The 26,060-nt window shown below is 37.3% G+C and overlaps 2 protein-coding genes and 1 pseudogene across 4 annotated transcripts; all 3 read left to right on the plus strand.

Annotated features, from left to right (window-relative positions):
- Positions 1-744: 744 nt before the first annotated feature.
- LOC135627012 (ADP-ribosylation factor 1-like) lies at positions 745-6,463 on the plus strand. 3 transcript variants are annotated; one of them, XM_065132917.1, is made up of 5 exons: positions 745-1,050; positions 1,128-1,166; positions 1,282-1,344; positions 2,696-2,714; positions 6,172-6,463. In XM_065132917.1, the coding sequence occupies exons 1-5, from the start codon at positions 948-950 to the stop codon at positions 6,296-6,298; spliced, it is 351 nt and encodes a 116-aa protein (XP_064988989.1). In that variant the 5' UTR covers positions 745-947; the 3' UTR covers positions 6,299-6,463. The 3 variants fall into 3 exon arrangements, with proteins under 3 accessions (XP_064988989.1, XP_064988988.1, XP_064988990.1); XM_065132918.1 differs by lacking the exon at positions 6,172-6,463 and adding an exon at positions 2,878-2,977 and having other exon boundaries at positions 749-1,050; XM_065132916.1 differs by lacking the exon at positions 6,172-6,463 and having other exon boundaries at positions 746-1,050; positions 2,696-2,977.
- Positions 6,384-9,796, plus strand: LOC108951686 (D-3-phosphoglycerate dehydrogenase 1, chloroplastic-like; annotated as a pseudogene).
- Positions 9,797-10,657: 861 nt separating this feature from the next.
- On the plus strand, positions 10,658-18,498 carry LOC135627874 (ADP-ribosylation factor 1-like). The gene is made up of 8 exons (XM_065134281.1): positions 10,658-10,952; positions 11,030-11,068; positions 11,184-11,246; positions 12,598-12,616; positions 15,993-16,104; positions 16,890-16,937; positions 17,465-17,595; positions 18,222-18,498. Exons 1-8 carry the CDS (start codon positions 10,850-10,852, stop codon positions 18,253-18,255), a joined length of 549 nt encoding a protein of 182 aa, XP_064990353.1. The 5' UTR covers positions 10,658-10,849; the 3' UTR covers positions 18,256-18,498.
- The last annotated feature ends 7,562 nt before the right edge of the window (positions 18,499-26,060 follow it).

The following is a 26,060-nucleotide window of genomic DNA, read 5'->3' on the forward strand; positions in this document are numbered from 1 at the left end:
CAATATTTCAGTTCGAATAGGGTATACGCACATTTTTGTTGCTGCTGCTTGCATTTTCCGAGCATGTGATGAGCATTATATAATTTGTGTTTGTGTTTGTGATGAGCGTGTGTGTGTATATATATATATATATATATATATATATATATATATATCAAGGTCTGTCGTATCGGATCGTACCATCCGGTACGGGCGGTATGTATCGGTCCGACAGACCAGCGGTATGCGGACCGTCCTGTACTGTACCGAGCACTGTAGCACTGCTACAGTGCTCGGTACACCCAGATGTACCGAGTGGTATACCGTATCGTATCGATACCGAGCTCGGGTCGAAACGTTGGTACGGTACGGTACAGCAGATCTTGATATATATATATATATAAAAGAAGATTCTATATATAAAATAATTATGTATATTGTTCAAATGCTGATTAAAAGAAATATTACGATTAAAAAAAAGTACTCCAATGGATATGATTCAATTAAAAAATAAACACTAGAAGTAATTAAAACATAAATACTAATTAAAAATAAACATTACTTGGTAGTCATCTACTCGACTCATTCTCATTTTAGATCCAGTTTTAAACTTCGAGAATCAAAATCTCATAAATTTTGAAAATAGTAAATAGTTTAGTTAGGAAAGAGTTTATCATGTCATCCTAAAATTCTGATTTCAAAGTTCAATTTATAGTGGTGTGTTAAAAATAAAAATTAAAAAAGCAAATAATCTTTCCCCTCTCATTCCCCATTTCTAAATTCTAAAGCACGTCTGCCTCAAGGAGGACAACCACTATCTCATCTGCTACTTTGGGATCCTCCGTTCCCCCTCCTCCGATCCCTTTAACCCTTCTCGTTTCCCCGCAGGGGTAGGGTTACGCCGCTCGGATCTGGATTCTCGACGGAGGATCCCAACCATCTCGATCTGATCGATCCGCTGCTCGTCCATGGGCATCCTCTTCACCCGCTTGTTCTCGTCCCTCTTCGGCAATCGGGAGGCTCGGATCCTCGTACTCGGCCTCGACAATGCCGGGAAGACCACCATCCTCTGTAATACCCTTCTAAGCTCCATTCCTCTTCCTTGGGTTCGGATTTGGTGGTCTGATCTGGTTCTCTTTCTTTGTCAGATCGGCTTCAGATGGGGGAGGTGGTCTCGACCATCCCAAGTTAGTGCTTCCTTCTCTTTGATCCGTAGTTTTTGCTTTTGTTTTCCATGATTGGTATGTGGATTTTGGTGGTTGATATCGACACATTTCTTTCGTTTTTTTTGTTCTGATTCAGCGATCGGGTTCAACGTGGAAACCGTGCAGTACAACAATGTTAAGTTTCAAGTATGGGATCTTGGTATGTTGATACACCTATTCGGCAAAGTAAACTCAATCTTCTGTTGTAAGGTTTTACGGATCCACTGTTGCGTTATATTGCTTATTCATACAATCCTCGTATAAATTGTTTGATAATTGGATCTGGATTATAATATTGTAGCTCATATTTCCTATGCAATTTCTTCAATAGCTCTTTAATTGTTTAAGTCGTTGCAATTGCCAAGTATAATAGTCTTTTCATATTTCATTAAGAATGTCACGTATAAAAAGGTTGGCCTATGTGTTGCTTTTTGATGTAATATATGTGGCCTTCTATTTTATTAATATTGTTGATTTTGCTGTTTGATTCTTCCACATATAAGCGATCTTCAATGGAATGATCAACATCATTAATCCTAAATTTTTATTTCCTATGAATTTGGGAAAAAGCAGTGATGTTGAATTGGATGGTAGGCAGCAGGAATTTGTGTGAACCTATTTAACAAGTGGACTTGTACAAGACTTGGTCGAGTTGTAACACATCCTTACGTCACTACCAATGAGTTGTAACACATCAATGTAGAAACTAACATTGTTCTCGAGGAGACATATTTTTGGTGCTGAAAGCATTTTTTACCAACCAAATCCATTTCTTCCATGGCCTATGAGCTGCATTATACATGTAAATGCATTTTGATGTTAAGGCTTAGGTTTTCAGTTCTAAGGTCTTTTCTCTTTCTCTCTTCATCTATTGGAATTTATTACGATGATTTGTTTGTCTACCATGTTGTTTAGGGTCTATCTTGAATTGCTTTTGAAAGCATCCTATCTTTCTTTTTTTGAAGTGATTGTAGTAGTAATTGCACACCTCTTTCAAGCAATGATGTAAACCCCAATTAGTGCCTGGTAAAGATCCAAATATTTTTTATGAGAACCTTTTGCTTGTCATCTACCTGATCCTACTTATTGCAGGCAGCTTTTTTCTTTCCTTTGGATAGGCTATGAAACTAATATGGCACTATGTCTAGACAGGATATCACTCTTTCACGAAAGCTTCTTGGTGTTATGTGGAAAAAAAATGTTTTATTAATATCAAAATATTTCTATGGAGATGTAACCCCTGTACTACTTACAATTAACTGTATCTAAGATGATGACATATGATGGATATCATTATTCAAGCATGTTTGAGCAGCTTTGAAAATTATGGACTTGTATATCATTAATGCTGTTTAGTTTGCATGATTAGCTCAAAATCAGAATTAGTCCAATGAACTTAATCTGTTACAAGCTTTCTTTTCGTCGTTTCTAATAAATCTGTCTATATTACTTGGCTTGATATTCTCTTCAAGTGTTCTTCTCTGATACAAACTCTATGTTTGCTATAACAGGTGGGCAGACAAGCATTAGGTACTTCTCTATTTCTCAATCTATTATTCCATTATGTCTTGGATCTCTTTTTTCATTTTATCATATGTACAAGAAGCGAATGAGTTTATTGCTAGATGTTCATCTTCATATTTCGGAAGGCTTAGCTTGCCCATGGGATCGTAACTTTGAGATTATATTGTAGATTTCTTACCTGAGGCACTTTGGTTGGGACAACTGAAAATGTTCTTTAAGCACTAGACCTGTTCAATAAATGGAACTAATGTTTTAATCTTTTTGTTTCATTATGGAATGATGCAGCCGTGTTGGTAATTCACAAACTTGGATGTCTTCCTTCATTACTTATTCCCAAATATTTAATATATAAACATGTGAACAGGAAAAAGTTTAAACTAACAAGTTTATCTTGTTGTGTAAATATTTAGGCTGATGAGTTTAAGCTGTTAAATAACAATTCAATCCTGCATGTTATAACATATTTTAAGAGTTAATATGAAGTCTAAAGCTGTTTTTCTTCTATGCATGTTTCTGTAACAAATCTCCATTTTGGTAGTTGTTGCTCAATTAAAGCCCATGAAGCCTCCAATATGAGGCTTATTTAATGGTGTTAAACACTTGGGTTTAGGAAATTTCAATAGCAGAAATGTACTAGACCTTGGTATGATTCATGATGATTATGAGGCTACTTGGCTTACATGTACTTGTGAATTGAGAAGATAAAAAAATGAGCAAAGAAATTTTAGCAGTTTTTTCAACATAAAAGTTTGTGGTGAATCAGTTTTTGAGAATGTCCTTTCATCTGGGTGGGTAACTTATGAATGGTTATTGAAGAAGACTGAAGGCTTTCTACATGTAATTTATGGCATCTGCTACGAAGGTTGCTTTTGTGGAATACACTTCAGGAATTCTCCAATATGGATTAACTGAACTTGGATTTACTCTAGATTTCTGACATCTTATGCCACCCAACCATTTGTATATTTTGATTAAATTGAACTTCCAACTGAAGTCTCCCTAGCATAGATTGCCATGCTGACCTTGCTAGTTGGTGTGTCCATGCTAACATAAATACTGATATAAGGCATAAATGTCATGGATTTACCATGCAGTATGCACCATATAAATATTGCATTCTAAGTGCATCCTTGTTGGCATGGTCATCATGTTACACAATGTATCCTGTGTGTGCCTTCCCTGAACTCTCACAGCGGTATGTTATGGGTGGTGAGTAATCCTAGTTTTTGGATTACAGCAACTGGTCCCACTGAAACATTCATGTAGTCAGCGATGGCAATTTTTGGAAATACATTGCGTCTTAGGATGGATTGAAGGGGTTTTTACCCTTCACATTGAAGGGGTTTTCCACGTATATCTTGGTGTTCTGTTTGATTGTGTTTCCATTTTATTCCGTTGCGTATTTTGGTCTTCTAGTATTTGTTCCTATACAAAGGTTATTCTTGTTTATATCCCCATCATTAATGACGTCGCCAAAGCTTCAGCGATGAAACAGTGGCTACTCAACGATAATGCTACAGGCGCGATTACCATGAATGTTTAGTGCATACAACGATAAGTGATGCAGCCTTGCATGTCAAAAATGCAGTTGCAAAATAGAAATGATGAGAGAGATAGAGGAGGAGGCAAAGATGGAAGAGGAGAAGGGGGATAAGGAGGTAGAGGGGAAGACGGGGGAAAGGTAGAGGAGGAGGTGAAGGCGAGAGATATGGAGAAGGAGGAATAAGATGAGACAGATAAGGGAGAGGGTGTGAAACGTTGGGAGGAGGATAATACAGCGGAGGAGAGAAGGCGCAGGTAGAGGCAAAGTATGAGGAGGAAAGGAAGGTGAAGGAGTAGGAGCAATGAGATGAGGCAATGAGGAGAAGGAGGAGACGAAAGGGGACGAGGAGAAGGAGAAGACTAAAGGATAAGGAGAAGATGGCTGTAGAGAACAAGGAGAAGGAGAAGACAAAAGGAGGTTGAGGATGAAGGGGATGATATTGATGAACAAATGTGTCGTGGCTAGGGAGTAACATGGCTAGGTCAACGGGCCGATGTCGGGAGTTTTTTATGGGGTGATTCAGATGATGAGGTACCCGAGCTCTCGAGAAGGGGTGCTGGTTGGCGTTAGTCGAGATCGGGGCTGATTGGCAACTCCTTGGTGTCGGGCGAGTCATGCTCCTGTGCCGAGTCCCTTACCGTCGATGAGTGGTAGCCCTCCTGGAAAATGGCCTCCTTTGGGTGGTACCTGGCCGTGGCCCCTCCGATGAGCAAGTTAGTAACGAGAGGGATTGCTCTTTTTCTTCTTTGGCCAGAGGCCAGTCAAGGGTTTTATACTGTGGCGCGAAGGCTGATGGTACGTTAGACGGCACGGTCCCGAGCCCCCGGGACGGGATGTGTGGCGCAGGGCTCTGACTTGACGTGCTGTGTTGGGTGGATTGGCGTGGTGGACATAGCACAACATCAATAGCTTGGCGTGCGGGGTGTTGTCGTCCCGGGATTACTGAGACCAGGCGTGTCGAACAGTGTCTTTGGGGTACGAGTTCTGACATAATGTGTGGCATCAGCTGTGACAGATGAAATGAAGTAGGAGAAAGTTAAAAGAGAAAGGAGATGAGGTGAAAAGGATAGACGAAAACTGAGTTAGAGGTTTAAAAATCATATCCTAAATCAGATTAAACTGATTCAAGAGAAAAAAAATCAAATTATAATTTTTTTTAGTATTTAACTTCACTTCACATAAAAGATAAGAATATTTCCATCGAAAAAAAAAAATAATCCTATATTAAAACGAATTAGAGAAACATCATCCGTTCAAAAATGAATAATATGAATTTTTTTTGATAAATTGCCCAACTTATGTACTCTCTTCCGAAATAATAAACAGCTTCCCGAATACTTGTACTCGTAACATGTTCATGGACTGTGTTCCGGGCCCCACATCATTTTCCAGTCATCTAACTGGTAAGTTGCGGAAAGGTCGAAAAGGTAATTTTCCGTTTTGCTGGCTACTTGCGGGAACGAAACGGTTCTCTGCTCGAGGTTGCAGCTCACCTGTCTCTTACCAGACAGCGAACACCAAAGTCACCCAGACAAAAAGATCCACCTTCGTGAGATGTAGCTCTTACTGGTTGACAAACGTGGGCCCCGCATCCAAATATACTGTGGGACCCTATTGGGAACGAATGGATAGCGTGTTCCTGTGTTTGGAAGCTCGACCGAGATCCAGAGCCCAATGAATGCAAATTTTCTGCAGCTATGCACTGTGAAGTTCCATCCAAAACCGTTTAAGTCTGTTACTCTTTGTTAAAGTTTAACGTCAACCATTTTAATAAAAATAAACGTTAAAATAATTTTTATAAAATCAAACGGACGATTCAGATTAAAGAAAAGGTGCGATGAACGGTATATCAATATTGTTTGTTTAATCCCAGCCGTCCAATATTAATAGTATTTTAAGAACATTTTTCTTTGAAAATAGGCGGGCGGTTGATATGAAAAAGCGGAAGCGGGAATATTTTCTACATGTTAGGTGCGCCACCGCCTCTCTGCGCCCTGTCACGGTTGAGACAGGTGCACCGCGTCCTTCTCCCCTCGCCCCTCAATAGTTCGACGCCTAATAGGTCCTCATTCACAGTCTCCCTCGCCACGCTCCACCAAAAGTGGAGTCCATGGCCTCAGTAACCGCCGCAAAAACCCTCTACCTCTTCACAGCCACCTCCTCTGCCTGCCGCCAACCTCAACTCCCCCCTCTCCTCTGCCTCGGTTTCTTTCTCCTCCTCCCTCTCGCGATCCCCCTTCCTGGGCCTGCGCCTTGCCGTGCCTCCCAACACACCGTGTTTCCGCAAGTGGACAGAGGGACGGGGCCTCCGGATCGAAGCGGCGGTTCGGCCCACGGTTCTGGTGGCCGCGACCGAGTACGGATGTCTTGTCGTCAACGCGCCCACCGCCAACACCGTCACGGCTGCGGAGCACGGAATTGCGCTACTCGCCCAGGCGGATGCGTCTATGAAGGCCGGTGAGCTCCTTTTTCTCTATTCCTTTCCTCTTTTTTTGTCTTCTATTCTTCTATTGATGCTGTAGGATTGGCTCTGATGAACAAGTGAAGTAAATGGAGCGGATCTAATCCCAGGATGTGGACAATGAGAGCTACATAGATCCGCCGTTTAGTTGTTTGTACTATTGCGATCGCTTGATTACATTGTCGAGAAACCTGCTAAATTATGGCTGATGATTGTTTGGACTAAGATTCATCTCCTTTCTCTTTATGAGAAGAACAGGTCGACTAGCCAAGGATATTTTCTCTGGTATCGAACGGAGATTTCTTATTATATGAATTAATTGTGTTATTGAACTTGCAACATTTCGATTTTCTCATGATCTGTGAATTTCTTTTCATTAATATTCGTGATTCATTGCCTGTTTTTCCCTAATTCTTGAGCAAAAAGTAGGATAGATTCCCCTTCATTTCTGTTATTTCATATAACTTAGATTGCCAACTTAATTGGCTAAAGTAAGAGACTTTTGATTTGGTGGTGCTGATTTATCCCCTGGTTTTCTGGTCTAAATTTTTGGATTCAAGTTGTGTTAATTTTACCTGACTGGAACCTTGTTTCAGAGGTAAATCATTATTTGATACTGCAATAATTTGGACAATTGGTTTGATTGTTAAGATGACCCTTATGAATGTTAATTTAAAATATTCAACATATGTAGTTATCCTAAGCAATAACTTGGTATGGTAAAGTACTTAATGTGCTTCATTTGCATAAAGTGCATTTCATTCTGGTTGACAACATGAAGTTTTTTATGGGTATGGAAAGCATCTTAAGGGGCACGCCTTAAACTTTTTTTGTTGGTTACCTGTCATTGAACCCTAATCATATCCGTCTATTGTCTGTTTGGAATGTCTTAAGATCTTGTATTGGCAGCAAAAGTTTTACTGTGCTTGACAGTTGGTAAAAGTCAAGATGTGGGATTCGGAACCTTTTTTCTGAAGAATGTGAATGCACATTACTGTATACTGATTTTCATTTGTTTTATTGTTTAAGGATGTCATACCTTACAGAATAACTTTTTTTCAGGTAACAATTTTATAAGTATACTTCTTCCTTTTCGATTTATTGTAATCTATATCATAATTCATGAGCACTCTAAAATCTTGAGTTAATTCTTGAGATCTTATGGAAATTATTATTGAGAAGAATCGTATCTTTGACATTTTCATTATACTTTTTTTTTTTCAATCAACCTCTATGTAGTCAATAGCAATATTTAATTAAGTAAAATATTGAAACTTATTAAAGGATTTACTTAAACCTGTATACTGTTCTATTTTGCAAAATTGACAACAAAACTCATAGTAGTTTTTTGTCAGACTTAGGAGGCCAAAGATATAACACATGTTAAACAATTTTATTTGCTGAAATATTGCAGAAAAGAGAATTCATGTTCATATCTTGTGCAAAATGGTTTCATTTCTGAGTAATTTTCATGTTCTAAATTTGAAAAATAAAAGATAATAAAAATCCTACGTGTTGTTATGTATGGTTAACAAATGATAAGGCGGATATTGAGTGCTCATGAGATTTATCCTTTCTTTGTAATAATAAACTCTTTGTGTGTAAACACGTAGTTCTTTTTCTTTTTTCAATGATATGTCAGTCGTATCATTTGTTGGTTAAGGTTATCTGTTGTCTTTCTTTATGACTTCAAAATTTAGATTGTTAACCAAGCAGCAAGCTATGTGATTGTGATACTCAGGGAAATGGCAACGCAACAAGTATGTTGTTGTCTCTCTAGTAGGAAAGACACTGGCTTTGATGGAATTTGGAAAAGTTGGTTCCGAAGTCGCTAGGCATGCAAGGGGACTAGGGATGCGTGTTGTAGCTCATGATCCTTATGCTCCAGCTGATAAAGTCTGTGCCATCGGTGTAGAACTCGTATCATTTGATGAAGCCATTTCTGCTGCAGATTTTATCTCCCTCCACTTGCCACTCTGCTCCAAGCACTGCAAAGATCTTCAATGATGAAGCATTTGCAAAAGTGAAGAGAGGAGTTAGGATCATTAATGTTGCCAGGGGTGGAGTTATTGATGAAGATGCTTTAGTCAAAGCACTTGATAATGTTACAGTTGCTCAGGGAGTCTTCTGACTTTAACCTTCAAATATGTTTTAGCTGCCAATTGTATGAACTTATATGTATCAATTACCATCTACTGTTTTGTTGCTTGCTTACCATTTGATCATATTACCTGATCTTTGGCTCAGGTTTAAAATTTGAGAAAAATGCTATTTTTGTTTAATTAGTAAACAAAAATAGCATTTTTGTTTATCAAAAATACTTGTTATATCATGACTGTACCCTTTTCCCGTCAGGTTCTTTCTCAGCTAGCCCCTTACATCATCCTCGCTGAGAAACTAGAAGTCTGGCTGTCCAACTAGTAGCTGGTGGAAGTGGAATCAAGGGGCTCAAGGTTGTATACAAATCAGCTAGAGATCCTAATGACTTGGATACAAGGATTCTGCGTGCCATGATCACTGAAGGAATAATAGAACTGATATCTAACATGTTTGTCAATATTGTTAATGCAGATTATACTGCCAACCAAAGAGGCCTCCGCATTAGCAGATGAGAGAAATTTTCATAACAACTCTCCTGAGATCCCTCTGGACTCGATCCAGGTCCACCTGACTGATGCGGAGTCGAAATTTGTTAGTATCTTGTCTGATGCTGGTGACATACCAGTGGAAGGAAAGGTAAAGAATGATATTCCACATCTCACCCCTGTGGGGTCTTTCACTGTGGATGTAAGTCTAGAGGGAAACTTGATACTCTGCAGGCAGGTCGACCAGCCGGGCATGACTGGACATATGGGGAGAATACTTGGAGACGAGAATGTGAATATCAACTTTATGAGTGTGTGTAGAACTGCACCAAAGAAGCAGGCCATAATGGCCATTGGTGTGGATGAGAAACCTGACAAGGAAACGCTCAAGATTGGCGACGTACCAGCCATCGAAAGAATTTGTGTTCCTTGGACTATAGTCTTGAGATCTTCCATGGCTGCAATTTTTAAGATCCTGATTGTTGCATGGTACAAATAAATGCTCGGAGGGCATCATTTCATGGTACTTTGACAGGTCCTGATAGAGAGAGTAGGATAGATATATATTTTTTTTCGTTTTTCTGAATGCTGCTGTTCTAGCCCTATGGATCTTCTCGTTGGATTCAATATTTCAGTTCGAATAGGGTATACGCACATTTTTGTTGCTGCTGCTTGCATTTTCCGAGCATGTGATGAGCATTATATAATTTGTGTTTGTGTTTGTGATGAGCGTGTGTATATATATATATATATATATCAAGGTCTGTCGTATCGGATCGTACCATCCGGTACGGGCGGTATGTATCGGTCCGACAGACCAACGGTATGCGGACCGTCCTGTACTGTATCGAGCACTGTAGCATTGTTACAGTGCTCGGTACACCCAGATGTATCGAGTGGTATACCGTATTGTATCGATACTGAGCTCGGGTCGAAACGTTGGTATGGTACGATACAGCAGATCTTGATATATATATATATATATAAAAGAAGGTTCTATATATAAAATAATTATGTATATTGTTCAAATGCTGATTAAAAGAAATATTACGATTAAAAAAAAGTACTCCAATGGATATGATTCAATTAAAAAATAAACACTGATGTAGAAGTAATTAAAACATAAATACTAATTAAAAATAAACATTACTTGGTAGTCATCTACTCGACTCATTCTCATTTTAGATCCAGTTTTAAACTTCGAGAATCAAAATCTCATAAATTTTGAAAATAGTAAATAGTTTAGTTAGGAAAGAGTTTATCATGTCATCCTAAAATTCTGATTTCAAAGTTCAATTTATAGTGGTGTGTTAAAAATAAAAATTAAAAAAGCAAATAATCTTTCCCCTCTCATTCCCCATTTCTAAATTCTAAAGTCTGCCTCAAGGAGGACAACCACTATCTCATCTGCTACTTTGGGATCCTCCGTTCCCCCTCCTCCGATCCCTTTAACCCTTCTCGTTTCCCCGCAGGGGTAGGGTTACGCCGCTCGGATCTGGATTCTCGACGGAGGATCCCAACCATCTCGATCTGATCGATCCGCTGCTCGTCCATGGGCATCCTCTTCACCCGCTTGTTCTCGTCCCTCTTCGGCAATCGGGAGGCTCGGATCCTCGTACTCGGCCTCGACAATGCCGGGAAGACCACCATCCTCTGTAATACCCTTCTAAGCTCCATTCCTCTTCCTTGGGTTCGGATTTGGTGGTCTGATCTGGTTCTCTTTCTTTGTCAGATCGGCTTCAGATGGGGGAGGTGGTCTCGACCATCCCAAGTTAGTGCTTCCTTCTCTTTGATCCGTAGTTTTTGCTTTTGTTTTCCATGATTGGTATGTGGATTTTGGTGGTTGATATCGACACATTTCTTTCGTTTTTTTTGTTCTGATTCAGCGATCGGGTTCAACGTGGAAACCGTGCAGTACAACAATGTTAAGTTTCAAGTATGGGATCTTGGTATGTTGATACACCTATTCGGCAAAGTAAACTCAATCTTCTGTTGTAAGGTTTTACGGATCCACTGTTGCGTTATATTGCTTATTCATACAATCCTCGTATAAATTGTTTGATAATTGGATCTGGATTATAATATTGTAGCTCATATTTCCTATGCAATTTCTTCAATAGCTCTTTAATTGTTTAAGTCGTTGCAATTGCCAAGTATAATAGTCTTTTCATATTTCATTAAGAATGTCACGTATAAAAAGGTTGGCCTATGTGTTGCTTTTTGATGTAATATATGTGGCCTTCTATTTTATTAATATTGTTGATTTTGCTGTTTGATTCTTCCACATATAAGCGATCTTCAATGGAATGATCAACATCATTAATCCTAAATTTTTATTTCCTATGAATTTGGGAAAAAGCAGTGATGTTGAATTGGATGGTAGGCAGCAGGAATTTGTGTGAACCTATTTAACAAGTGGACTTGTACAAGACTTGGTCGAGTTGTAACACATCCTTACGTCACTACCAATGAGTTGTAACACATCAATGTAGAAACTAACATTGTTCTCGAGGAGACATATTTTTGGTGCTGAAAGCATTTTTTACCAACCAAATCCATTTCTTCCATGGCCTATGAGCTGCATTATACATGTAAATGCATTTTGATGTTGAGGCTTAGGTTTTCAGTTCTAAGGTCTTTTCTCTTTCTCTCTTCATCTATTGGAATTTATTACGATGATTTGTTTGTCTACCATGTTGTTTAGGGTCTATCTTGAATTGCTTTTGAAAGCATCCTATCTTTCTTTTTTTGAAGTGATTGTAGTAGTAATTGCACACCTCTTTCAAGCAATGATGTAAACCCCAATTAGTGCCTGGTAAAGATCCAAATATTTTTTATGAGAACCTTTTGCTTGTCATCTACCTGATCCTACTTATTGCAGGCAGCTTTTTTCTTTCCTTTGGATAGGCTATGAAACTAATATGGCACTATGTCTAGACAGGATATCACTCTTTCACGAAAGCTTCTTGGTGTTATGTGGAAAAAAAATGTTTTATTAATATCAAAATATTTCTATGGAGATGTAACCCCTGTACTACTTACAATTAACTGTATCTAAGATGATGACATATGATGGATATCATTATTCAAGCATGTTTGAGCAGCTTTGAAAATTATGGACTTGTATATCATTAATGCTGTTTAGTTTGCATGATTAGCTCAAAATCAGAATTAGTCCAATGAACTTAATCTGTTACAAGCTTTCTTTTCGTCGTTTCTAATAAATCTGTCTATATTACTTGGCTTGATATTCTCTTCAAGTGTTCTTCTCTGATACAAACTCTATGTTTGCTATAACAGGTGGGCAGACAAGCATTAGGTACTTCTCTATTTCTCAATCTATTATTCCATTATGTCTTGGATCTCTTTTTTCATTTTATCATATGTACAAGAAGCGAATGAGTTTATTGCTAGATGTTCATCTTCATATTTCGGAAGGCTTAGCTTGCCCATGGGATCGTAACTTTGAGATTATATTGTAGATTTCTTACCTGAGGCACTTTGGTTGGGACAACTGAAAATGTTCTTTAAGCACTAGACCTGTTCAATAAATGGAACTAATGTTTTAATCTTTTTGTTTCATTATGGAATGATGCAGCCGTGTTGGTAATTCACAAACTTGGATGTCTTCCTTCATTACTTATTCCCAAATATTTAATATATAAACATGTGAACAGGAAAAAGTTTAAACTAACAAGTTTATCTTGTTGTGTAAATATTTAGGCTGATGAGTTTAAGCTGTTAAATAACAATTCAATCCTGCATGTTATAACATATTTTAAGAGTTAATATGAAGTCTAAAGCTGTTTTTCTTCTATGCATGTTTCTGTAACAAATCTCCATTTTGGTAGTTGTTGCTCAATTAAAGCCCATGAAGCCTCCAATATGAGGCTTATTTAATGGTGTTAAACACTTGGGTTTAGGAAATTTCAATAGCAGAAATGTACTAGACCTTGGTATGATTCATGATGATTATGAGGCTACTTGGCTTACATGTACTTGTGAATTGAGAAGATAAAAAAATGAGCAAAGAAATTTTAGCAGTTTTTTCAACATAAAAGTTTGTGGTGAATCAGTTTTTGAGAATGTCCTTTCATCTGGGTGGGTAACTTATGAATGGTTATTGAAGAAGACTGAAGGCTTTCTACATGTAATTTATGGCATCTGCTACGAAGGTTGCTTTTGTGGAATACACTTCAGGAATTCTCCAATATGGATTAACTGAACTTGGATTTACTCTAGATTTCTGACATCTTATGCCACCCAACCATTTGTATATTTTGATTAAATTGAACTTCCAACTGAAGTCTCCCTAGCATAGATTGCCATGCTGACCTTGCTAGTTGGTGTGTCCATGCTAACATAAATACTGATATAAGGCATAAATGTCATGGATTTACCATGCAGTATGCACCATATAAATATTGCATTCTAAGTGCATCCTTGTTGGCATGGTCATCATGTTACACAATGTATCCTGTGTGTGCCTTCCCTGAACTCTCACAGGGGTATGTTATGGGTGGTGAGTAATCCTAGTTTTTGGATTACAGCAACTGGTCCCACTGAAACATTCATGTAGTCAGCGATGGCAATTTTTGGAAATACATTGCGTCTTAGGATGGATTGATCATTGTGCAGGTTGAAAGTAGGGCAATTTTGGTGATGATTAAATTTATGCCAGCATTGGTTCATTCTGTTACATGTTGTTTTTCCTCAAAAAATTAGTTTACATTCCTTTAAATTGTGTAAGTGCATTTGTTGAGCCATCTGCACTGTTACAACAAAGAAGTCTAAGATGAATAATTTAGTATGTTTTCTATCAGTGACTTAAATCATGGGTTGATAGATGCAAAACAATTATCTATATTGTGCTTCTTCAGAAAATTTTTCTTGTCTTATTATGCCAATGTTAAGATTTGTGTTGCATAGAAGCCTTATGAACTACTTTTGGAGGTCATTGAAGATAGGAATGATATTTATCTACCAGTTGTTTTGACTACCAAACTTTTGAGCAAGTGGCAAATTGTTGAGTAGGATAGTTATTTTTTTTTTAGTGCCTTATTTGGCAAAAAGGAAGTTATGAGAGCTAAACAGGGTACCACAGACCGGTAAATCGGTAATAAGTGTTTCTGCTTTATGAATGGTAAAAGTGCATGTTGGTGAGACAAAATGTAGTTTGGAAGAGAAGACAGAAAAGAATTAATTTGTTGTGAGACCTACATTTCAAATTTAAGATACATTAAAAATAAAGATGCACAACATAAGAGAAGGAAAAGGTCAAACTAAGATAAAAATGATATCTATGCATCTTAAGCTAATATAGACCCAGAAAAGTGATGTCGATGGTCAAAGGTCCTAGCCTCTTGATACGGATAAAAAAAGCTGTAAATGAGTTCCTAACTTCTCATTTTAAGTTCCTAAATTCGTCAAAAAAAGTTTGCATGTGCATATAGGCCATTAGGGTATGAGGCTTATACAAATTTGCCACCCGAGATGGTATGCTAATACTATACGTTTTGAGATTTGACATGCCAGTATGGGCATATTGTTGTAACAAAAAGCAATGAAGAAGCATTGTTTTAACAAAAAACAAGAAGCATGTGCACAAAGTTCATATTGTTTTCTCCGATTATGACTCTTACGCAACAACTATAATTTTTTGTACAAGGGGATGAATGCCACTGAGAGCAGCTTAGTAATACATAGCAAGTCTGAGAAATTTAGTAACATAACTTGTTAGTATATCACTTATCTGAACCATAATTTTATGTTCTGGCGAAAACAGATTGACCATAATTTTGAAGTTAAATTGGTTTGCTAGTTTCTGCCAATTCTGATTAGTTTTTACCGAGAGTAATTGGAAGCCCAATTAATTTCTTTTCTGATCTTTGACTTATTTTAAGCTGGTTATCTCAATTTCAGCCGAGACTAAGTTCTAGTAAATTTTGGTAACTGCAGAGTTTTTCGCTTTGATTTTAGGTTCACCTTTTCTGTCTCTGATTGGTATTAGATTAAGGTATTAGTTTTAAGGCTTTAATTGAAGGTTTTGGCAATTTGGTTCCTAGTAAGATTTTTATGAGAATTTACACCAAAGTAAATCAGCAATTATAAGAAATACTTTGGAAATTCATATAAAAAACAAAACAATATAAATATTGCCGTAAGTATGCATCACTTTAGAATATTTATCTTCTTGTGATATAACTTAGGTTACTACATATGACTGTAATATTCTCTTGAACAACACATTGTTCTAAATTTTGTACTTCCCTATATCTAATTTTGACTTTTTTGTGTTCTATTTTGTTTAATTTTTTGCCTAAAACTATTGGGAACCAGTGAAAAACTACAACGAGTCACCAAGGTTGTTGAAATTGAATCTTGAAGGATTATACCAAAACAGAAATCAAGACTTATGTTCGGAAATATGATTTAAACTCCTCTTAGGTCCTGGAGTAGAATGCAGCAGTAGTTTTGAGATGAGATGGCTACCAAGTAATGGTAATATTATGTAGCATTGCCATTAGCTGAATTGCCTGGATGCTACTGAAAGTCTTCTACTACATACATGCAAATCTAATTCTATTTCTCTCTCCCCTTTCGTGTAGCATATTTCATGCAATAGAAAATTAATAACTTTTAAATAGCCATATCAGCAATCTATCGATGATTATTTGTCATTTTATTTTCTGCAGACCCTACTGGAGGTGCTACTTTCCAAACACTCAAGCTGTTATATATGTTGTTGATTCCAGCGACACAGACAGACTTGTGACTGCTAAGGATGAATTTCATGCTATCCTGGAGGTCTGTAGCACAAATGTATTCATTTGTTTCTCTTATGTTATGTTCTTTTTAAAACATGTTTGTACCATGTTTGAAAGTAAGATGTTAGTGTTGAAATGTCTAATCACTCTCTTTTATATTTTCAATTAATTTGCTAATTTTTTTGCACAAATTACCTAAATAGTTGCTAATTGTTTATTTGTTGTATATACTATGATCAAGTTTCCCTTTCTATTTAACTGTATGTTCCACTTTCTCACAATAATGAAGTTCTCAGTATTCTATTTTCTTTGCCTAAGAATAGCTGATATGATTATTGTAGGTTGATGTGTATGTCATTCTATTTATTGCTCAGAATCTTTAGCAATATAAATCATATGACAACTTCTGAATGGGATGTAGCGGAGCATGGTAGAAGGTTTATCTTCTTTGTGTGTCACCAGTTCATTTTCTTCCCTGTTTATTGCTTTTACTGTAAAAGTAAATGGGGGATTAATTTGGATATGAAAATTGGATACAGTTGTTCCCTTGCTGTATATCTGCAGGAATCATTGGGGTTGTTTTAATAAGACAGTCATATGCCCCAAAAAGAAGCATAAGGATGCTCTTAGTTCAATTTTAGCAGAACCCAAAATAAAAGTGAACATGAATTTGAGGCTCCAAGGTGCTCTGTTCTGTGTTGCTTTGCAACTGTTGATGGAATGTATCTGTTGTTGTGCAAAACATATCACATTGAATTTTCCAGTAGTTTTTTGGTGTATGTAGACACACACAAGATTTTATTGACTACTCCATATATATGGCAGGAGGAAGAGCTGAAAAGTGCTGTTGTCCTCGTGTTTGCAAACAAGCAGGTGAAGCTTCTAGGTCACTCAATTAAACTAAGCATTTCTTTTTTGACATGTGAATTTGCAATTGTCTGAGTCATGCATGCATCTCTATCGTTGTTTTTTTGGGTTTGTAAATTTCCTTGGTTGGAAGGTTGAAAACTTGCCCTAGTTTTCTCTTGGCCAGATGATATTTCAGTTTGGTAGTTTCTATGATTGAAGAGTTATGTTTCATCTTCAAGTCGAGTAGGGATTAATTTAGAAACAAAATAGAAGAAACAAATTGTGTCACATACCATAGGTTTTTTTCTATGAATACATGTTCATACTTTATATAAGACGTTGAACATTGTGAATGTGAAAACTAAAATCTTCAGACAGAACAGAAGTCACCAAAATATTCAGGATGGCATGGTTATCTAATTATCTAGTTGAACATATGAGACTTTTAGATACCAAATATGGATACTAGTTTAGGCAGAAGAAAATTGTTTTGATTGTTTTTATTTGTTTATATTATTTTTATCGACCATGGTCATTTTGTTTCTTTGCAGGATCTGCCTGGTGCTCTTGATGATGCTGCAATAACAGAAGCCTTGGAATTACACAAAATCAAAAATCGTCAATGGGCAATTTTTAAAACTTCAGCAATAAAAGGAGAAGGGCTTTTTGAGGGACTGGATTGGTGAGCTCAACTAATCATTTTAAAGTGCTCCCAAATCTTTTCAATTTGAGAATTGAATTAGTGTAAAGCTATCTTCCAATTGCGTGTTTGCCAGCATGGAATTTCAACAAAGAAATTGATGAAGGTCTGTGGTAGCAACCCTAGGACTTTAAAAGTGGGTGACATGGATGAGACCAAGTTATGTCCATTACCAAGGGCTTTTATTTCTCCAACATTTGCATTTTAAACTTCAACTATAATAGCTAACTTAAGGAACTGATCATTGACCGATTTTTTGATGAGTTATAAATTGCAGTAGACTATCAGAACAATTTATGTCAAAAGTAAATAATTGGTACAGGGAACATTATTTGGTACAGCAGAAAAATAGATATTTAGCCTTTTCTTTTTTATCTTGCCACTCATTATCTAAGAACTAATGTGTAAAATTTGTTGCTATTTGTTACTTTGCTGATCTTACGATTTAAACTCATCAGTGCATCTCCTTCAGTTTATACTTGCAGTTTAATTTATTAGTACCTCAGCATAGGCTCTCTATTGCTTTCAAATGTTTGATCTCAGCCGGGTATTTTAAAAATCCATAGCTAATGTATGACCTTCATATAAACTGATGTTTCATGTTGCAGGCTTAGCAATACACTCAAGTCAGGTGGAGGCTAAACTTTGCTAAAAGCACAACTCATATCCTAGGTCGGGGACAAAACCTTTTTGAACTCTGGAAAAAATTTGACGACACCACATATTGATATTAAATCTTGCTGAGCGTACGGTAGCCATGAATTTTCCTTATTCAGATCTACTTGAAAAGTTGTGGTTCAAAGATCGAATACATGGTAATTTTAGTTGTTATTATTTGTAAAATTTGTTGCAAGAAATCTTGTTTTATTATCTTTCATACACAAAGGATACGATGCAATCGTCTCTTGGTGTTAAAATTTTCGCAACCAAGAACTTTGTTTGGCGACATCTACAGCGTAGATACAGGAGGAAGCAGGAGTCGGTTAATTGTCCGACAGCCGTGGTATGTAGATGTCTGCTTCGGTATTTATGCTCTAATAAGCACGATTTGAACAATAATATCTCTCATCCCCTCGTGACTTGACCCAGAGACCTCTGGCGAGGATTGCCTGATCCTGTTGCAGAGTGATTCCTGCACGGTTCTCTGTGAGTTCTCGTTTTCTTCTTCTTCTCATTATTTAACTATGGTTCATAATAATTATTTCGATCTCTAACATATTCCCGATGGTAATAAAGTGAGAAAACTGGCCTCCATGACTTATTGTAGTCATCGTTTTAGAGAGTGCACTTGATAAGCAGCCAGTAGGTAGAGATTAAGAAAGAAATGCAGTTTTGTTCATTCCCTAATTGATTAAAGTGATAACTAAGTGAACTCCAACATGTCATTTGCTTTTGTTGTGATGCGATCGTGAGGTTCTTACTCGTACTCATTATGGTCGTACCAGACACCCCGTTGCAATAGGAGACTTTAATTGGATATAGGATGAGTTCAGATAATAACAGATAGAAATAGATAGTCATGTTTGGGTTCATATTGGATGCAAACTAAATATATGTTGATAAATCAGGATATACCGAGTACTCGAGTCGATCCAATCTGTTTCAATCTTGTTTAAGTACTTCTTATTTGAGTGAGATGGATTTGGTTGAAATTCATGAATATTCAGATTTATAGAAGTAAAAATATCTTGAAATTCTCTACCCATTCAGATCACGACCTAAAGCCAGGCATAAGGCTCGAGCTAGTTTTCCATCTCCTTGGAAGGACAAATTTTATTGAGATTGTCACACACAGGTTCGAATTGTTTATACATGGTTAACTGTCGTCACGGAATCATCTCTCGTGTGGTTTATAGTTGATCGATTCTTCGAGAAAGTCAAGTTCATTGTTGACCGTCGTATATAATATTTTGCCACTTATTACCATCTGTCGTTGTCTTGTGTTTCATTAATTATCATTGCTTCCCGTTCTCCATGGATAGTCTAACTAGAACTTGCAAGACACCCAGAAAGTCTGAAACGTCACGAAACCGTTTTTACGTCATGCATGGGATTTTTCAACGTTCGTACGTGGAAAGATACCCACGAAGTTGAAATGCAATTATTTTCTTTTAAAGATCATTCTTTTGATCAATATAGCCTAACCATAGAAAGAGACTGAATTTAATCCGAAGATTTTTCTTGCAGGCGTGGTCTTGATAAACAAGATTTCGACACCGAGCCATCTAATTCTCCCATCACGGTGATAGCAACTAGATTTTTCAAACCATACGAAGAAATATCACAATACACAGGGAGCATCATACCAAGCATAAATAGCATCTTCTTCATTTCATTTCTAACATGGCATTAACTCTGATCTCACAGTCATCGCTATTGCTATGGCACCCTCTCTCTTTCTCTACAGTGATTCGCTGCTGGCCGCCCCTTCCTCATACATTGCAACTCCATTCAACTAGAGAACTAGAGGCTCTGAGGACGGATCCAATCTCTGCTTCGATAAAGTAGTAGAAACGAGCCCTGTGCTTCGGCTCATCCATTATGACGTAGCTCGAGAACTGCTGGAAGCTGACTTGAGGTTGGCCAGGCAGCTTGATGATCCTGTTTGGGTGGGATAGATTGGACTCCAGCTCCCTGGAGGAGCAAATCTGAAGTAGAGCAGCAACCATGACCACGACCCTCCATGCCATAGAATGCATGTTTCTGGAGCCACCACTAGGCACAAATCTGAAGTCGCACACGCATCTCACAGATTCTTCCCCTTCTCATCTCGATCGACAATGACCGCAGCTTCCTCCCCCTCTTCTCCTCCTCCGACATCGGTCAATCTTCCTCATCGCAGGATCGCAAGAGGCGATTCCCACTGTTACTTTTCCAACAGTGGTTGATTTCCCAGCGGTGACTACAGCACTTCTCTGGCGAACGATAGCTGTCTTCGCCTGCTGCCGCGACATGTCTCTGCCCTCATCCTCCCGGATCGATGAGTAGCTTCACCGGTTCTTGAAGACTGGCACCCTCCCCTTCGTCGTCACCAACAAGGGCGTCGGGCACGTCGTCTCCTACCGCAGGGTACCGCCTCGACAACTACTTCCCCTAAACTCCTTCTCCGCCTCGTCGAGCAACATTCGGAACTGGTTGATGCACTTGGTGCAGACCACAAACCGCTTCTTCTCCGGCTCGACGTGCACTATGACATTTGAAGCTGCAATCTCTCACAGAACTACAAGTCGCAACCTCTCACAGAACTACAGATCTCTCTTGAGCGGTCTCTGAAACCTTCGACCCACACCAGTCGAGGCAATGATCTGCATCGATCGTAGCCGTTGTCGCCTATTGTGAACTGTTGCATCGCCGTCAACTGCCACAAGCACAGCTCGCAGCAGAACAGACCTGCTCTTCCAGGCCACACCTTCAGCTCACTTGAACCTGTACGACATCTCGGCTTCGAATCTTCCTCCTTCGCGTCCTCACTATCCAGCTTTTCAACAACATATTGAGGCTTTGCTCCACCAAGCCATCTTGGACGTCAAGAACTTTCATTCCCTTGCTGCCCATCACTGTCATCGCTGCTAAGCAACGAATAACGATTCTTCTCACCGGAGAAGCACCTGCATTGCCCTTCAGCAAAGTTCTACGCTGCACTGCTCTTCCCATTCTTCACCGCCCCAATCCCTAACTGCAAGAACTGCTGACCGAAGATATATAGCTTTGCTCAATATTGAACAACCAAACTAGCCTGCACAGAGCTAAACGCATCCAACAAAGAACTCATCTGCTAGCAACCCACCTCAAGCGACACTGATTTGCACCGACACTTCTTCCTCTCTGACCACTGTCGTTGCTGCAGCAATAGTCCCGAGGAAGAAGTACGCCTCACTGCACCTATTCTCAGCAGTCTTCTCACCCACCTTCTATCGCAGACTCACGCTTCCTGGTATCCTCAACATGTCATCATCATACTTATACTTATGCTTCAGTTAATGTTCCACAGGAAATCATAGTATTTTTCCGTCTTATTTTCATCAATGCTAATATCCCCGTCAAGTTATTCAAAAATGATAACTATGCATCTTAACGTGCTCAATTTTCTAATATCCTATTTGGCTATGATCTACTAGACTACGTCGACGACTCTCTTCGTTATTCACTAATAATGCTAACATCCCAAGAGCACTCAATCCAATACCAAATCCAAACTATAAACTATAGTTACAATAAGATTGTCTCATCCTTCAAGCAATTCAAGGATCAGTCGTTGGATCCCTTGCCCCACACATATCTTCATGTAACACTACCGTCGAAACTTGGTGTAAGTTACAAACTATCTTAGAAAATCATTAACGTACTCGTAAACTCAATCTCTAATCCAGCCTCATGAAAACAAAATAAGAGGGAAGTACTACTAATGAATATCTACAAAATATAAAAGTTATCATTATCATCGATAACTTAGCCTTAATAGGTCATTTCATCAGTGATGAAAAAGTCATTGTCCACACCCTTAAAGGCATAGGGGACGAGTATAAGGAACTGACAATAGCAATATGAGCATATGACTCACAAATGTCATTCAAAGAACTTTACGACAAGTTGACTAACTTTGAGATATGTCTTAAGCGAGAGGTCAAATTGTCAGGATCATCCATCACAGCTCAAATCAGTTAAAAATCCAAAAGGAAGGGCAACTAGTATAATAAGACTGTCAACAAAGGTTTGACCAAGATGCCTCATGAACTTACAAGCTCCAAACAAACCAGCCCTCCTCCACACATTAACATTTTAGTCAAAACTATTAATGTGACTACTTCAATTATCCCCTGGCGTCCTGAACATTCAAGTCAACAAAAAATTGTTTGCCAATTGTGTGACAATATCAGACACTCTACAAAAGTCTATCGATCTCGACCCAAACTTCCTCCTCCATCACATCGACCCTAAGTAAATATCACAACTACTCCGAATACTAGTCAACACAATTGAATTGTGGACTATGACGCATCTCATCACTTATGATCTACAGAACTTATCCATTCACAATAACTATGACGAAAATGAAGATATCATCATCGGTGATAGTAAAGGAATTTTCATTACTCATATTGGTTCCACAATGCGTAATTCACATAACACAACTTTCATACTCAATGATATTTTGTGTGCATCTCATATTAAACGAAATCTCATTTTCATTTTCCAATTCTATAAATAAAATAATACCTCAATTAAATTCTTTCCTAAATCCTTTCTTATCAAGGATTTGAGCACGTGAGCATCCTTGGTCTGTTGCCAGATATAAAGCATGTCTAGTGTCCAAAGGGTTTCATCAATGTCCGAGTGTTGACTTCACAGAGCCATTTAGTCTTGTTATTAAACCCATAACAACCCGACTTATTTTAAGTTTGGTCATCTCAAAAGGCTGACATTTACGATAACTCAAAGTTAACAATGCCTTTTTACAAGGAACTCTAACTAAATATGTCTTCATACAGTAACATCTTAGCTTCATCCACCCTAAGTATCCTAGGCATGTTTGTAAACTACAAAAAACTATTTATGGACTTCGTCAAGCTCCAAGAGCTTAGTACATCGAACTTGGCTCATTTTTGACATCAAATGACTTCATCCACTCTAAGCCTAATATCTTACTATTTCTCTATCACCAAAGTAGCAATATAATATATTTTCTAATATATGTGGATGATATTATTGTTACGAGCAACAATCATTTAGAAATTAAGGCATTCGTCAGGCATTTGGCAAATCAATTCTCCCTCAAATATCTAGGAACCTTGAGCTACTTTTTTAGAGTGAGAGTCACGTACACGTCTTCAGGAATCTTCCTATCATAAAAAAAGTATATTTAAGATATGTTATCAAAGACAAACATGTATGATGCAAAAGCGATTACAACTCCTCTGTTTACTAGCGAGTCACTCAAACTATACGATGAAAGCCCTACTACGGACCCAACTCAATATCGTAAAGTACTTAGCTTCTTACAATACTAATCTCTCACCTATCCAGATATCTCATTTGTGGTGAATAAATTATTACAATTCATGCATCGATCATCTACTATGCATTAGTCTATAGTTAAACGAATCTTGCGATATCTTCACAGGACTCTTAATCATGGCCTATTTTTCTGCAAACACTCCCCCAATCATCTCCATACCTTTATTGATGCTAATTGGGTAGGGAATTTTGATGATAGACCATCCACATCAAGGTATATTATTTTCCTTGGAGCTAATCCAATCAATTGAAGTTTTAAAAAATAAAAGATAATTACACGATCTGAAGTTGAATACCAATAAAAGATAATTATCACAATTCATGCATTGGCCATCTACTATGCATTAGTCTATAGTTAAACGAATCTTGAAATATCTTCACAAGACTCTTAACCATGACCTATTTTTCTGCAAACACTCCCCCAATCATCTCTATACCTTTATTGATGCTAATTGGGTAGGAAATTTTGATTATAGACCATGCACGTCGAGGTATATTATCTTCTTGGAGCTAATCCAATCAATTGGAGTTTTAAAAAATAAAAGATAATTACACGATCTACAATTGAAGTTGAATACCATGCCATTGCAACCGTTGCTGCGGAATTCAATTGGGTCATAAATCTACGCAAGGAACTTGACATCAACTCCATCTTTAGTCCTACAATATATTGTAACAATGTCGGAGCCACTAACTAATCCACCAATCCAGTATTCCACTCACATATGAAACACGTACCCATTGACTTTCATTTCGTGCGAGAATAAATTATTAGACATCAACTATGTGTTTCTTACGTACATACGACTGATCAACTAGCAAACTCACTCACGAAGTCTCTTGCCCACAAATCATTTTCATTGCATTGGTTCAAGATCGACATCCTTAACAAAAGCACTATCTTGCGTGGGCATGAAAGCAGCTAAGATTTCCCTTGATAACAACTAAAATTTTTCCAACTACATGAGGAAATATCGCAGTTCTGTTGAGGGAAATCGTCCCTCCTAATCTGTATAAATAGGGAGCACTATATCAAACACAAATAACATCTTCTTTATTTCATTTCTAATACTTAGGAGATGTTTTAATAATCATCTACTTATCAAATTTAAGTTTATAAAATATTAAAAAGGATATTGTTAACGTCTTGATCAACCCAACATGTTCCAGACTCGTGTGCACAGAATTGTTCGATGTGTCTCTAAGATGTAAATGTTATGCTCTTGAGATATCACCTACATAAAAATTGGGGTTAGAATAGGTTTTTAGATTCGGTTCCTCAAATGTTCAGGTTGGTACTTCTTTTAGGTGTAAGCACTTGCCAATATTATCTTAAATAATTTTTTATTTTATCATTTATTGATATGATATCTAATTATTCATAATTATTTTTTTCATCTTTCTTAGTAACTCTGCACATCTATCTTAACATTTTTATTTTAACAATATAAACTCTTTGTATATATTATTTTTTATTATTCAACACTCAAAAACTATAATTTTTTTGTATATGTGTAACTATTAAATCATATTTTGAATGTATCATCCAAATGTTGTGAACGAGATCTGAGATTCCTTGGACTTTAAACTTATTTGTGATATATAAACTCCATTAAACAATTTTCAAGACTATAGTTTATGGAGCTTATTGTTTAGAGTCTTCTTTTTTACTATTCACGATCTTTTAAAAAATAATAAAATATTTTTTTTCTCTTGTTTTCTTTTTCACCGGTGCATGTTGATGTAGCCATCGACTCTCCTTATCTCCTATCTTCAAATCATCCCATTTTATTATTTTTATATTATCTTTGATAATTAAAAAAAGAGAAGAAAAAGACAGAAGTAAAAAAAGGAAAATGAGGAGAAAGAAAAAAAGTTATAGATGAGGATTGAGAAGATTTTATTAGAATTGAGTTATAAATTAAGATCATATATATCTATTTATAAAGGGATAAATTAGAAATATTAAACAATATTAACATGAGATAGTAAATAACCAAAAAGAGATTGTAAACAATAATCTTCTAATTTATATAGACAAGATGTATATATATATAATAAATCGTCCATCCCTTCATCATTATACGATCGTATCCCATCCGTGAACTAGATCAAGAGATACAATGACAACCTTCTACTGATAACAAAACTAAGCACACCATTTGTCACCTCAACGTGTTTTTTTTCTAGATATATTATGCTAGTATTTTATCTTCTTATATAGTTAAAGCTGATCAAACTTGATCTAATCCAATCGAATGTCACTTAATCTTGAAAAGAAGAAACAAAAACAGACAAGGTTCCAGAACTAACAACGCTTGTCAAGATTGATGGCGGCGGATCTACATCAACCAAAGATACTTGCTTCACGCATGAGAAAGCAGCCCGCCATGAACTAACTACTACTCGATGGCATTAGAGAACGAGATTGG

The sequence above is a fragment of the Musa acuminata genome, chromosome BXJ2-11 (assembly GCF_036884655.1).
Source record: "Musa acuminata AAA Group cultivar baxijiao chromosome BXJ2-11, Cavendish_Baxijiao_AAA, whole genome shotgun sequence".
NCBI lineage: Eukaryota > Viridiplantae > Streptophyta > Magnoliopsida > Zingiberales > Musaceae > Musa > Musa acuminata.

Excerpts from the sequence above, each read along its gene's own strand:
- LOC135627874 (XM_065134281.1), top strand. The coding sequence starts at position 10,850 with ATGGGCATCCTCTTCACCCGCTTGTTCTCGTCCCTCTTCGGCAATCGG. Across the intron at positions 16,105-16,889 it reads AATTTCATGCTATCCTGGAG|GAGGAAGAGCTGAAAAGTGC; the intron begins GTCTGTAGCACA and ends TATATATGGCAG. Across the intron at positions 17,596-18,221 it reads CTTTTTGAGGGACTGGATTG|GCTTAGCAATACACTCAAGT; the intron begins GTGAGCTCAACT and ends TTCATGTTGCAG.
- LOC135627012 (XM_065132916.1), top strand. The coding sequence starts at position 948 with ATGGGCATCCTCTTCACCCGCTTGTTCTCGTCCCTCTTCGGCAATCGG. Across the intron at positions 1,167-1,281 it reads GGTGGTCTCGACCATCCCAA|CGATCGGGTTCAACGTGGAA; the intron begins GTTAGTGCTTCC and ends GTTCTGATTCAG. Across the intron at positions 1,345-2,695 it reads GTTTCAAGTATGGGATCTTG|GTGGGCAGACAAGCATTAGG; the intron begins GTATGTTGATAC and ends TTGCTATAACAG.